This window comes from Penicillium hordei, assembly GCF_028827395.1.
Source record: "Penicillium hordei strain IBT 12815 chromosome Unknown utg000001l_segment0_segment0, whole genome shotgun sequence".
NCBI classification, from domain to species: Eukaryota; Fungi; Ascomycota; class Eurotiomycetes; order Eurotiales; family Aspergillaceae; genus Penicillium; species Penicillium hordei.
The window spans coordinates 5,628,306-5,640,833 of record NW_026623142.1 but is presented as its reverse complement, the minus strand read 5'-3'; the positions used below and the strand labels follow the sequence as shown (position 1 = coordinate 5,640,833).

The 12,528-nt window shown below is 47.4% G+C and overlaps 8 protein-coding genes across 8 annotated transcripts; 4 read left to right on the top strand and 4 right to left on the bottom strand.

The window, feature by feature from the left end:
- Positions 1-44: 44 nt before the first annotated feature.
- On the top strand, positions 45-585 carry N7537_002144 (mitochondrial 54S ribosomal protein mL43; the record flags this gene model as incomplete). Its single annotated transcript, XM_056893202.1, has 3 exons — positions 45-83; positions 144-226; positions 294-585. The coding sequence occupies 3 exons, from the start codon at positions 45-47 to the stop codon at positions 583-585; spliced, it is 414 nt and encodes a 137-aa protein (XP_056758197.1).
- A 1,101-nt stretch (positions 586-1,686) lies between these two features.
- Positions 1,687-2,329, bottom strand: N7537_002143 (uncharacterized protein; the record flags this gene model as incomplete). Its single annotated transcript, XM_056893201.1, has 3 exons — positions 1,687-1,803; positions 1,929-2,069; positions 2,141-2,329. 3 exons carry the CDS (start codon positions 2,327-2,329, stop codon positions 1,687-1,689), a joined length of 447 nt encoding a protein of 148 aa, XP_056758196.1.
- A 295-nt stretch (positions 2,330-2,624) lies between these two features.
- N7537_002142 (uncharacterized protein) lies at positions 2,625-2,856 on the top strand (the record flags this gene model as incomplete). Its single annotated transcript, XM_056893200.1, has 2 exons — positions 2,625-2,713; positions 2,739-2,856. The coding sequence occupies 2 exons, from the start codon at positions 2,625-2,627 to the stop codon at positions 2,854-2,856; spliced, it is 207 nt and encodes a 68-aa protein (XP_056758195.1).
- Positions 2,857-3,191: 335 nt separating this feature from the next.
- On the bottom strand, positions 3,192-3,639 carry N7537_002141 (uncharacterized protein; the record flags this gene model as incomplete). Its single annotated transcript, XM_056893199.1, has 2 exons — positions 3,192-3,225; positions 3,392-3,639. The coding sequence occupies 2 exons, from the start codon at positions 3,637-3,639 to the stop codon at positions 3,192-3,194; spliced, it is 282 nt and encodes a 93-aa protein (XP_056758194.1).
- Positions 3,640-5,838: 2,199 nt separating this feature from the next.
- N7537_002140 (uncharacterized protein) lies at positions 5,839-6,965 on the top strand (the record flags this gene model as incomplete). Its single annotated transcript, XM_056893198.1, has 3 exons — positions 5,839-5,877; positions 5,994-6,017; positions 6,099-6,965. 3 exons carry the CDS (start codon positions 5,839-5,841, stop codon positions 6,963-6,965), a joined length of 930 nt encoding a protein of 309 aa, XP_056758193.1.
- Positions 6,966-8,103: 1,138 nt separating this feature from the next.
- On the bottom strand, positions 8,104-9,450 carry N7537_002139 (putative RING finger domain protein; the record flags this gene model as incomplete). The annotated part of the gene is made up of 3 exons (XM_056893197.1): positions 8,104-8,353; positions 8,413-9,225; positions 9,310-9,450. 3 exons carry the CDS (start codon positions 9,448-9,450, stop codon positions 8,207-8,209), a joined length of 1,101 nt encoding a protein of 366 aa, XP_056758192.1. The 3' UTR covers positions 8,104-8,206.
- A 418-nt stretch (positions 9,451-9,868) lies between these two features.
- On the bottom strand, positions 9,869-11,539 carry N7537_002138 (uncharacterized protein; the record flags this gene model as incomplete). Its single annotated transcript, XM_056893196.1, has 5 exons — positions 9,869-10,335; positions 10,396-10,859; positions 10,919-11,354; positions 11,408-11,452; positions 11,527-11,539. The coding sequence occupies 5 exons, from the start codon at positions 11,537-11,539 to the stop codon at positions 9,869-9,871; spliced, it is 1,425 nt and encodes a 474-aa protein (XP_056758191.1).
- A 457-nt stretch (positions 11,540-11,996) lies between these two features.
- On the top strand, positions 11,997-12,526 carry N7537_002137 (DUF4604 domain-containing protein; the record flags this gene model as incomplete). The annotated part of the gene is made up of 2 exons (XM_056893195.1): positions 11,997-12,024; positions 12,081-12,526. The coding sequence occupies 2 exons, from the start codon at positions 11,997-11,999 to the stop codon at positions 12,524-12,526; spliced, it is 474 nt and encodes a 157-aa protein (XP_056758190.1).
- Between the last annotated feature and the right edge of the window lie 2 nt (positions 12,527-12,528).

Here is a 12,528-nt window from a genome sequence, read left to right as displayed (position 1 = left end):
TCGCGACTCGTAAACTACGACGATAACTATTAACGACTAGAACAATGCCGTTGCGCGGAATTAGAACGTCTACGGCGGCCAGGGTATGTGTAATTCAAATCATTGATATTAAATTGCCGAACTGACCCAGGTGATCTGCTTAGAACGGCGCCGGTGCCTTCATCCTACAATGCAAACGCCTTGACTTCCATTACTGCAACTGGGCGGGCAGCTCAAAGGGCATGGTGTAGGTGTATCCTCGATGGTGCAAACTGTCTTTCCAGGAACATCCGTACTGACATTGAACATTCCAGTGCTTTCTTGGAGAAAACCCTCCCCGCCTTCGCCCGCGAAAACCCTCAGATTGAGATCCGTGTCTCTCCCCGACCCCAGAAGCACCCTCTGATTAAGGGCCTCTACATCAATGGCCGTGAGAAGCCTGTATGTGTACGGAACTTGGAACCCCACGAAATCCTGAAGAAGGCAAACCTCCTCAAGGAAGCCAGTGGAGAGAAGTTGAAGCGGGTCAAGAAGCCAGTTACAAGTTTGAATGAGAGTGTGCGTGGTATCTGGTCACCATACCACGGTGATCTTCGGGGTGTCTAGATGGAGGAGTTATATTTTTTTTACGGTTCTTGTTCTCTTTGCGGTGATGACTATCAGGTATCCCCACCGCAATCTACTGTACTATTGACCTGGGTTCTGTTTTTATTTCTTCATTCTTGTCTATTTGCTACCTGGAAGCCAATGGTGTTTTGAGACCCATATTTTATGCATACCAAGCTGGAGCCTACATCAATTTGAAGATGATAAGTCTGCAATGATCAACTTGTACTCGAGATTAACCACCTAACTATATTCATATTCAAGTGTATCACTCTTTGATTTTGTGTTGTGATTTGAGAGATATAAGTTATGGATGTTGCAGGACTTACCTCTACATATGTACATATGTATTTCCATCGTAGGTATTCCTAGACTGAAGTTCCTCTATAACTTCTTGGCTTTCTCTATCCGTTTTGGTGCTCAGTAGCTTAAACCGGGGTAGTTCTGCGCTATTTAAGAAGAAGATTCGTGACTTATCGTATAGTAGAAGGCGGTGGGCTCGCTTACCGAATAAGTTATATCCTCTAGGACTGTTGGACGACCTTAGCTTAGGGTGCACTATGTTGATAGGACCTGTTTGCCTCTCCTGGGATCTCTCTCCGTCCTAGATAGACTCATTGATCCATGATTTTCTCCCTTGACATTCTATTCCTATTAGTTATATACCTAGGTAACTTAGAGAACCACCCGGAAATTGTACGAGGGATTGGTCATGATCGCTAGGTCGATAAAACAGCTATGTAATCTATAAGAATGAGGGCAAAAAGCTTTACTCTATCTATCCTTTTTCGCGTCCAGATAAAAGAAATGACATTAATTGACTTCTATCCTTTACTGGTATTGGATTTGCCATCCTTGTTTCCAGGACTTAGACGTCTTCTACCTCCGAATGATTTCATCCTAGTTTACTGCGTGGCCGAAAGCCTCGTGGATGACTCTTTGGGATCATTTACTGCTTCTCCTGGGTTGAATCGCTCGTCGGTTTTCCCAAACTTCTCTGGCAGAACATAATCTGTTTTTTTCGGGCACCATTTGATGAAAATGCATTTTCACCATCTCCAGCCTCAACTCGGCATACAGGGGGTTTGTCTCACAGCGACTCTATAACAGGGCAGAATCAGTGAACTTAAATCCGCCGCGATTTCGGTTGCCACCGAGCTGCCAGATATTCGATCGAGTGACTCGAGGTAAGGAATCGATCTCAAGGCGATGTTCAACCTAGCCAGGGCATACTGATACTCCTTTTTCTCGGGCTCTCGCGCGATCATTTCATACTCATCACATGCGACAATAGTCAGAGTTTATCCGTACGCGGCGGGATAGGTCTTTTTCACGTTAGATACCTGATCGTGGTAGCTGCATAGCATCACGATGCCTTTTTCGTAGGCGCAAGTGCAGACTGTTCCCAGATTTTTGAACTCTTCTAGCATTACAAAGCTCATAGAAATGACATCCACGTCTTTGCTCATGGCCCACTCGATGGCCTAGTCTCATTTTCAAATTATAATTAGCAAAGATCATCTTGGCCGTCGTTCGGCTGGGGTGGGACACCTACACCAGCTACCCGTCTTAGTGAGATGCCGTGGCGTCCCTCAGTAACCTTGGCCACATAGAACTCGCATCCCGGATCAATTGCGCAAATCAAGTTTGCCATCTGGGTGCCATGGGGATCGGACGCTCCACCAAAGGGACTGATTCTCGTGCGCAAAGTCGGGTTTATGGTAGATTTGTCCTTCCACGCCATTTCGGGAAGGACTTGAACTAAGATGGGTGGATCCTCTTTGGTTTCTTACTTGAAAACCGTATCGTCTGCCTGGAGATGACTGGGGTGGAATGCTCAAGATGCCGTTATCAACGTTGCCACTCGAGTCAGTCGGAATGTTCCATTGCCTTTCTCGCTCATTTTCTTCTTAATAATTGTGCCGATACTTCCTTACAAAAAGGCGTAGCCTGACATTGACCTTCTCTGCTCTAAAACGGAATCAAAATGCCATGCCAGTAACCCACCTCTGGTGCCAGTACGCCTTGGATCTCGAAACATGGGCACTCACATCTCAGTCTATGGTCGTGCAAAGCCAATCGAGAACATCGAAAACTTCACAGTGGTCAAAGTGGAAACCAGCACCATGTGTTTTTCGCTCATCTAAACTTAGATCCAAGGTTGGGAATTCGGCAAATCTGATGGTCGATCCAAACGAGAGCAGGTCCGCGTTCTCTGCATGGCTGATCAAGGCCCCTGCAAAGTCGGCAAATCGAGACGACTTGATGTAGACTTTGGATAGATCAAAGCACAGCTCACGTACTGTGAAACGACCATCAGCGCCTGGAATAAGCATATAAATAAGGGTCCAGTCTACTGCGCCTACCGTTTTCTGTCGCACATGTGGTCAGCTCTATAACTAGGTTGATGGAGCGAGATACGCACCTACGGACTCCTTGAAAATTATGCATAGCTCCTGCATCTTTTCCACATGCCGTATAGTTGCGGTGACGATTGCTTGACGAATATCATGCTTCCTCTTTGAATACGGTTGGTCAATCCGTCCGCTCTTTCCCCAAATTTTGTTGTACCAGAGAGGAAAGTATCTTAACTCTGCTTGATGAAACTAGCTAATCTTCTTGCCCATAGACTCGGGGAAACTTTTGGGAAGGGTTTGAAAGAACTTAAGGTTCTGGTTCTGTACTGCCACATGGAGCAGACTGTTTTTTCATCAATTCCCATACCCAAAGGGCTTTTCAAGCGCTGGAATCCCACAGGTCCTGAAAACCGTGCTGGATGAGTTTCTCCGCCTCCATTTTCACCTACCCCTGCCTGGCCTTCTGAATCAGGCTTCGAAAAATACCCCGGTGGTCTTTGCATTGCTTTCCTTTTTCGCCTTTTTCAATGATGGCGATCACTTTGAGAATGTTAACGCTGGTAGTCAAATGACTGGTCAGGTCCTCCCGGCCAAGGAACTTGTTCACAATGTCATGACAACCGTCTTTGAACGCACGAGTGAACGTTTGGTCAGGACCGGTGGCAATATCCAAGTTGTAGGCTAGGAAAAAGTCCATAGTCTCTAAATAGCCTGGATTCGGATCGTCTCCTGCGGTGACGCACAACCCTAATCATTCCAGTGGAGTCGTGTAGTCGAAACCGGTACCTCTGTTCCTCTCTTATAACAGAGCTAACAAAAGTTACTTCCTTTGAGAATCCGGTGTATCCTCACCAGGTGGGCACTGATTCTCACGTGGTTGGCACCGAAAGCGACAATTTCAGGGGTTTATGTATGTAATGCTCTGGTTACCACTCATCCAGTGGAAATTTTGATCACCTACGCTGGGTGAATTTCTCCTTCGCGGTGGGAATAGGAGTAAGAATGCTAAATCCCGAGGATTGATCAAAGGCCAGTCTAGACAAAAACACAGTGCAGAAGCCTACTGTGAATATGACTATTTTCCGGCCTTGTGAGCAATCAGACGGAAAATTAAAGAACCCCCCCACAGATACGAAGCTGAAAAGAGAAACAGGGGGCCAAAGCTGATGTGCATATTATTTGACGTTCAGTTCGCATGCATGATTCCTATAGATGGAGCACGTCCGCGATATACCGAGATACCCAAGAACTACGGGGTACTATCCAATGTGACAAAGCCCAAGAGCTGTCTTGAATGAATCTATTTCAGCCTGCGGGGCGGGCCGTTCAGTAACTTTATTGGCTATCTAGTCATAAAACAACCTGCATATTATACTGTTCTGTTGCACAAACAATCAGGTTTCTCTAATGGAAAGCACAATGTAGGCGCCCATTTTATGTTTGATAGAATGAGGCGAGGGTGAGTAGAATTTTCTTGAAACTCATTAGTTAGGACTAAACACTGAACGCGACTTTTTGATATCACTTCGTTGGCTTGATCCGGCTATGACTCTAGGTCAAGTTGTCTATGATTTTGCAAATTAGGGGTCCTGACGAGGCCGCTAGGGATTATTTAGCTACTTAGTTCCTATTTGAGTTACACACATCATCTAGCAATGATGGTTTTGAACCCGAACTTTCGCATGCATATAATCTTCCATCCAATCCATCGAATGGAGGCATGACAGATCAATTCCACCATAGATGATCCACAATAAACCCCACACCGGGCCGACCCGCACAACTCTGTATTGTGGGCTCAATTTTGTCCTGCACTCTGTGAACGATGCAATAAGCACGGGAAATAAGAAGCATGAGATATTTTTGGTCCTTGTTAACCACGTCAGCCATGGCATAATATGTCTGTGCTATAGGATTGATTGGTTCTGACAGCTCTCACAGATGCATTGTTACCAGATCTAACAGATGAGTGTAAGACGTTGAAACACGGGGATTTATCGGCCTCACCTCGTTAGGGCTCCTTAATAATTATAGCCTGATAGACGTAAACCTAATAAATAACGCCACCATTAGCTCTAGGATGGGTAGCAACATGCAGTATCACTGCCATACAACCCTAGTCAATTTTCAATGTCACCATCACAGTCTGGCTCAAACGCAGCCCAAGATATCTCTAGATATGTATCTTTATGTACAGCGAGTTCTCCGCTGGATGTTCGACGATTGACTGAGACTGTCTCGCCTGCCAAGATGACGGGCTAGCGATCTTAGCAGTCAAGTATAGCGATGGAAATGCTTTCTACACTAGGGACCAAGTTTGTGGACATCTGCGAAAGAGAGAGACAGAGCATTCGGCCACAGATGGTAAGAAAAAGATAAAAATCATGGCTCATTTTTTTTTCTTTTATTTTTTACTCGGCAACAGTGTTTCAACATCGTCGAGATGATCCCGCTAACCCTGCCAAGCAGTTTTAGTCCTTCTAGCCCAAGACCGATGAAGGGACCGGCGTTTATTGGACATCTACCATAGCAACATATACATGACTAAATTAAGAAATCACAAATGACCATTTTTTGCATATTTGTCTTTGTCTATCTTGCGAGGCTCACAAGTCACAAAAGATACCTTAGCGTGCTTGCTATTTCACGAAAGCTCGGGCAAATACATATATGTACATAATATAATTAAAGGAACTTCAGGGCCGCCCTGTGATCGGACTGGGAAGGAACGACGGGGGCCGGGATTTCGTTAAGTCCGGCTTGACAACCATACACCCGTGGACCCCTGATCTCCAAATCATTGCCCTTCGACCTGTATCACTCGGTCTAGCTTTTTATGATTTGTCTCAACCTCTCCCCTCCCATCATATTACAGGAAAGCCAAGCGACCGGCATCATGTCTCAAGGTCTGAAGACCTTTCAGCAACTGGAAAAGGTTCGTACCTTCTTCGATTCCCTGTGCATATCATTATATGGTGGTTGTGAGAACGAAGAAATACCCCAAGATAGGATCATGAGAAGTTTGATTTGACCCCGCTAACTTAGCCCCAGCTAGGTGAGGGCGCCTATGCAACGGTTGGTATCCCCTGTTAGCTTGATACCCAGGAAAATCCTTGGTCTTTCTGTAGGAATATCCGTTCATTATGATACTATTAGGTCTACAAAGGTCGGAACAACCAGACCAATGAGTTGGTGGCCCTAAAAGAGATTCACCTCGACACCGAAGAAGGGACACCGTCCACTGCGATCCGTGAGGTCTCCCTGATGAAGGAGCTCAATCACGAGAACATTCTAGCTCTGTACGATGTGATCTACACGGGTGAAAAGCTCGTGATGGTGTCGGAGTACATGGAAAAGGACTTGAGGCGTTTTATGGACGACCAGGGTGGCGCTCTTGACCTCCCAACTACCAGGTTCTTTGCTCACGAAATGCTGCAAGGCATATCCTACTGTCACGAGAAGAGCGTCTTGCACCGGGATCTTAAGCCTCAGAATCTGCTTATTGGTCGGGATGGACGTTTGAAGTTGGCGGACTTCGGCCTCGCTCGCACCTTTAGCATCCCCGTCAACACTTTCTCGAACGATGTGGTCACCCTCTGGTATCGACCTCCAGATGTGCTATTGGGAAGCTGCTTTTACAACACCAGCCTCGATATCTGGTCAGCGGGCTGCATCATCGCCGAGATGTACACCGGTCACCCTTTGTTTCCGGGCAACACCGAGGATGACCAGCTGCTCAAGATCTTTCAAGTGATGGGTACCCCGTCCGAACATACTTGGCCAGGCGTCAGTCAGTTGCCAGAATTCAAGCCCTTTTTCCCTATGTACTTGCCCCTAGATCTGCGACAGCTGATGTTCGGGGTGGATTATTTCGGGGCCGATCTGCTAGAGCGCATGCTGCAATTGCGACCAGAGCTACGAATCAGCGCCACCGATTCTCTATGCCATCCTTGGTTTCAGGATTTCTTTTCTCAGGCAGTCCCATCAAACCCATCCACACAGCACGTGCATACACTTATCTAGATTTCCATACTTGTTCGCCCCGGAGAATACGGTGGAATTATCGCAAAGCGTGCGGGCCTTACTGTACCAGGGCTGTTGCCAAGCTATCGGAGGGAACTAGCTGAAAAAAAAAAAAAAATAAGTTTTCCAGAAGTGTACTTAAGACAGACCATTCGAGTGCTGAAATGGAAACTTTGCACGAGTGAAGGCTATGTACTCTTTCTCCATTTGATAACCGAGAGGCGAGTGGCCGAATTTTACAAGAGCCCGGCCTAATGCTATATTCATACGATAGTTGCATCAGTGCCACTTAAGAAAAGTACTTTTTATATGTATAGTTCCTAGATTATGATATTGAGGGCTATAGTACCGAATTATGGTTTGGCTGATATTCTGAAATTGGAGACCCACAGTCGACCAACAGCAACGATATTTACCAGCCAGCCCGAGAGCCCCAAGAGTCATTGGCATTATCACCGACATGAAGCAACTTCTGGGTTATGTTGATACAAGAGAGCCCTATGCTGCGGTAAACTGTAATGGTGTGTCCCCCGTTGTACAACAGGTACGTGGTGAATTCGAGCATATCTTGATGCAACTAACCATCAACATCCTCGGCATAGAGTATCATTTTATGGCTAAATTCTTGACAGATGGGTGGATGATTGTCAGGGTCACTTTCTTGATAGAAGATCGGTACTCTCTGACGCGGAACTAGAACAACTTCTTAATATAGCTTTCACGTAGTCGCTTACTTCGGTAGTAGTAGAGCTCAAGGAGGGGTATTGCGGCTGTTCAGTATTGCCAACTGGCATCGCTTTGACCTCCCTCTTACTCTAGGAGCGGTTAAGTGAACGTTGCCACAAAATTTAGGTCACAGATCAATCACGTGACGACACTGAGCCTGCCCTCATAAAAGCGGCGACAGCTGAATAGGAAAAAGGAAAGCCCTAGTAAGGGAGATCCACCTTGTACAACATTATAGATGTGCCTGCAAAATAGATACCCATTCAGCAATGTATTTCATAATACTCTGCGTACAACATAAGATGATTGATTGATGAGCTACCAAACTCCCGAGGTCATAACGTCATGTATAAGTCAAGAAAGCTCTGCATAAATCGTAATTGGATTGGATATAAATCGTTATTGAAAAACGCCTGCCAGTTTAATGCATCTTGGGTATCGACAGAATGAGGAAAGAAAATGGCCATAACACCAGAATGCAAACGAGAGCCCGCAAAATCAATGCCCAGGGTAAATCACAGATAAAGGTGGTACATGGCTGTTGGGCTGCTCACAGGTTTATTACAACCTGCAACCTGGCACTTGGAGAAAGGCTTGGTCTTTGAAGTTGCCTTTTTGGACTTTGAAATGGACCGATTCCCTGCGCATTCGCCGCAATAGACCTGAGAAAATTATGAGTTTTTGTAATATACTTCATCGGCTGAAGATAGGCAATACTCACATGGCCACATGGTTTTGCAATATGTATCTGTTGTTTCAGCCCTTCTCCGGTTCCCAACTCGTCCTGGCAGTTGGGGCAGACAGGCACGTCATCTTCTGCCAAAAGTCGAGTGAATCCTTCCGGCGCGGGGTCTAGCCCTTTATACGATGATCGACGAGGTCGGGGCGTTGGCTCACTAGGCGGATTATAGTCAAAGCTGGGTACTCCATAGCGAAGCGTGTCAGACATGAACGAAAGTAGGTCCTCCTCGGTATGGAAGTACGACCTTGCGGGCGCCGGCACCCCTCTTCTGGATCGCCCATGTTCTGATATTCTCGACGGCTGTAGGTGAGGGCGAAAGTGCATTGGAATACCATTGTTGTCGAGGTATCTCGGTTCTATTGGTCTCGGCCTGACGGAGGAAGAGCCAACAATCTGAACATCTCCATTGTTCGGCGAAACGTCTACCGAATCACCCGTTGTCTCCGCTTCCAGATCAATCACAGTTGGGTGGTCAGCCACAGGGGGCGTTTGGTTCATCAAATCTCGTGGAAATCGTAACCTCGGACGGTGCGGATGTGGGGTATGCAGAGGACCGGGAAATGATGTTACATTTCGTTGAGGAGGAGAGTCCGGGTCATCTGTCAAGTCGATCACGACGTTATCTTCAGGCGAAAGCATCACCGGCCGTCGGTAGTCGAATCCATCTCGGTGTCTTCTGGGTGGCAAGCGGGTGGATTCAGGTCGAGAGTCGGAGCGGCGGGGGTGAAAATGCTGCTCCCAATCTGCATCGCCACTTCCATCGTTATCTGTCGCCATTTCACGATGTGTTCGCTGGGAGAAATAGGAATGTTGTTAGCTGGGTTCTTGGTGATCTGATCAGGTGCCCCGCCCGTTTCACGACCGATAAAGGCTTACCTTGGTCCTGGCGCCCATAAACTGGACGCCAGAGTTTTCACTCATTTCAGGGCCTACGCCTGGAGTCGAAGAATGATATTTTGCAGAAAAAGAGGAAATTGAAAGCCACCAGGGAGGTAAAATGGTAAGATTAGGATCCATCTTTGTTTCTAGGCCCAGTCGAAAGGCGGTCAAGGCCTGCCAGTGTTATAAGGCGGTGTGGGTTCATTAGTCAGGTTTGCCTCAGTCCCCAGGTGCTGTTGAGCGCATGGCAAAATTCCAAAATCGACAAGACCAAGTGGCTCTGGTAGCAGGTATTTAACTCTTTTCTGTAGAGATTTGTCGCTGTCCATTATGAGTATTTCACAAGTCTCATAGCAAGATTGGAGCAAATAAAAGATATGAATTCACGATGAGGCTTTTCATTCATGACTAAGTTTACATGTGAATCTTGAATATCCACCTAGGCATGGATCCACGGTCTGTGAATATAGTTGCATTAAGAGTTGCAGTTCCAATACAAACACCATTGAGAATCCAGAAGATAGCATGCTCTAGTATTACAGTATTTTCCTGGGAATCATGACTGTGCCGCTAGCACTGTGACCACACCCGCCTCATTCAATGCCACAATGCTCTGAGCAGCTGATCCCCAAGCAACTGATGTAGCAGGGATTGCACTTCGCAGAGGCTCTGACCACGCCTTGGATGCCTTAGAGAATTGTTGGACAGTCACTCCACTGGGGCCACCAGTCAAAAGGAATTGACCAGTGTAATCCCAGAAGATCGACTCTACCTGGCTTCCTGTGTCCAGTACCTTGGTTTCCTTGGAGCTGCGAAGATCCCAGATCGATACAGTGGTGGACTGCGCGGCCACCGCAGCCAGGTAAGTACCGTTCTCAGAGAAGAACAGGCATTTGACTGGGCCAGACATGGCATAGTCCGCAGCAGCGGCGCCCGTCTTGACATCGAAGATCTTGACTTGTCCGTCTGCGCCACCGGCCGCGATCAAGTGACCATCGGGGTGGAAGCTGACAGAGAGCAGGGCTGAATAAAATTGATTAGCATCACGCTTGGGTATATGTATTTCGTAAGGTGACTTCTTACCTGCATCTGAGAAAATCTGAGAAACCACAGTGTTTGTGGCGAGATCATATAGCACATAACTCTTATCAACACCAACAGAAGCAACAATATCGCCAGTAGCGTGAACTGTGACGGCTGTCACCTCACCGGCGTGGGAGGCGAAACTTGCAACTTCCGCACCATTCTCAAAGACCTTGACGGAGCCTGTAGAGGAGCCAACAACGGCCTTGTCTCCTGCCCATGTCGCATCGGTGACTGGGCCATCTGTCTTGAGAGTCTGCACGATATTCTTCTGGGAGAGCGAGTAGACGCCAATCACACCATCAACACCACCAACAAGAGCCAGGTCACCAGTCGTGTTGATAGACAAAGCGCGGCCACCGGGGTAAAGAGGTTCGGAGGTCTCAGTTGGTTTAAATGTGGAAATAGCCTCACTTGAGGCCCAGCCCTCAGGGACTGCGCGCTTACGCCGGGTCTTTTGTAGTCTGTCCAATAGTTAGCTATCGATCGAAAATTTTCATATAGAAGCGCCAGTTCCACGTACGCTGCTTGTGTGTTCTCAATCCGTTCCAACACTGCCTGGGGCAAGCCCGTGGAGTCCACCTGCATAGCCTCGCCTCCGGCGCGAGTGGCACCAACGGAAACGTTCGAAAGCGCCTCACGGGCCTCATCCCTCTCCTGCGTCAGGCGCGCGATCACCCGCACCGCGGCATCGTGCTGATAGAGCGCCGAGCTTAGCTCGCGTCTTGTCTGTGCCAGATTTTGCTGCAAAGTGAAGGTTTCCAGAGCCAAGGCATCCCATTCTTCTTGGAAAACGCCGAGAAGAGACGGGATAGATGTGAGGGTAGGGGGTCGGGGTCGGACAACGCGCTGCGACTTGAGATCGATCAGGTCATCGGTGGTAAGCTCCTCACCGTTCACAGGATCCTTGCCATGCTCGGAAATGTATGCCTCAATGAGACGTTTTTCAAATACACTGCCTGTTTCATTATGAGATTGATGTCGCGCGCGCAAAGTGATTTTCAAGACTTACCGCTCTTGGTAGAGACGACAGGCACTTGAGGTGCTTCTCCGGAGACTGTGAGAAAAGTTTAGTTAGTAAGCTCATTTCAAAGAAGAGCACAGAATTGCGATTAATAGCAGGGCACTCACTAGCACAAAGCATAGTTAATTGAGATTGATTGATGAGGGTTGATGGAGAGGTCTTGACGCGGAGCGGCTCCTTGGACTTTTCGATGTGTCCTATTGCGGTTTAGCGCCTAGGGCTGGGGGCGGTGTAGTAGGGAGGAGTATTGCGACCAGCCGTGACGTAAGTCTGGCCCTGATTTTCCGGCAGAAAATATAAAGTGCTTTCTACTACAATATGAGGGGCAGGGAAAGGCGGAGGAAGAGCCGGTGAGGCTAATAAGCCAATCAGATCCAGAATCTGGATGGTGCAATATTTCGCTGTAGGGGCTAACAGCTATCGACTTTCGCAATTCTCCAATTCTTCCCTTTGCACAAAAGAGATAATCTGTTTATGCGTTTTGATTGAACAAAATGGATTCTCCTCAATGATCTATAAGAGGCACAGGGCAGCATAAGTACAAAGCTTTATATGAAAGCTAGCAAGCATTACCACGATGCCTAAAAACCCAAAGTTTGAATATGGTATGTCGCTTCACACCTTTCTAACATGTCCTATGCCGTTCTAATATGTTATACAGATGCAAAGCAGCCTGCATTTCTCCAGAAACTCCGGGGCCAGTATGGAGACAATACTGGTCGCTTGGAGCGGCCTGCCTTGAGACCGACCAGACTCAAGGTCAATAAAGATGACGACGACGATGAGCCTACCTACATCGACGAAGAAAGTAACGAAGTGATCTCCAAGGAGGAATACAAGGCACTTGTTGGTGAAAACAGCCCGAAAGGAGAGGGCGAGGCTGGAGACTCCGCGAAGGACAACTCCACTGGCGATCAAGACAAATCCCAAGCAGAACTTTCCACCAGCAAACAGAATAATCTTACTGAGGTTGGTGGCCAGAGGAAACGAAAACAGGCCAAAGTGGTGGGTGAGGACAAGGCCGAAGTTGAAGAAGTCCAGCCGAAGGCGACTTCGAAGAAATCCAAGAAGCCCAAGAAGATCAAGCTCTCGTTCGACGAGGAATAAGA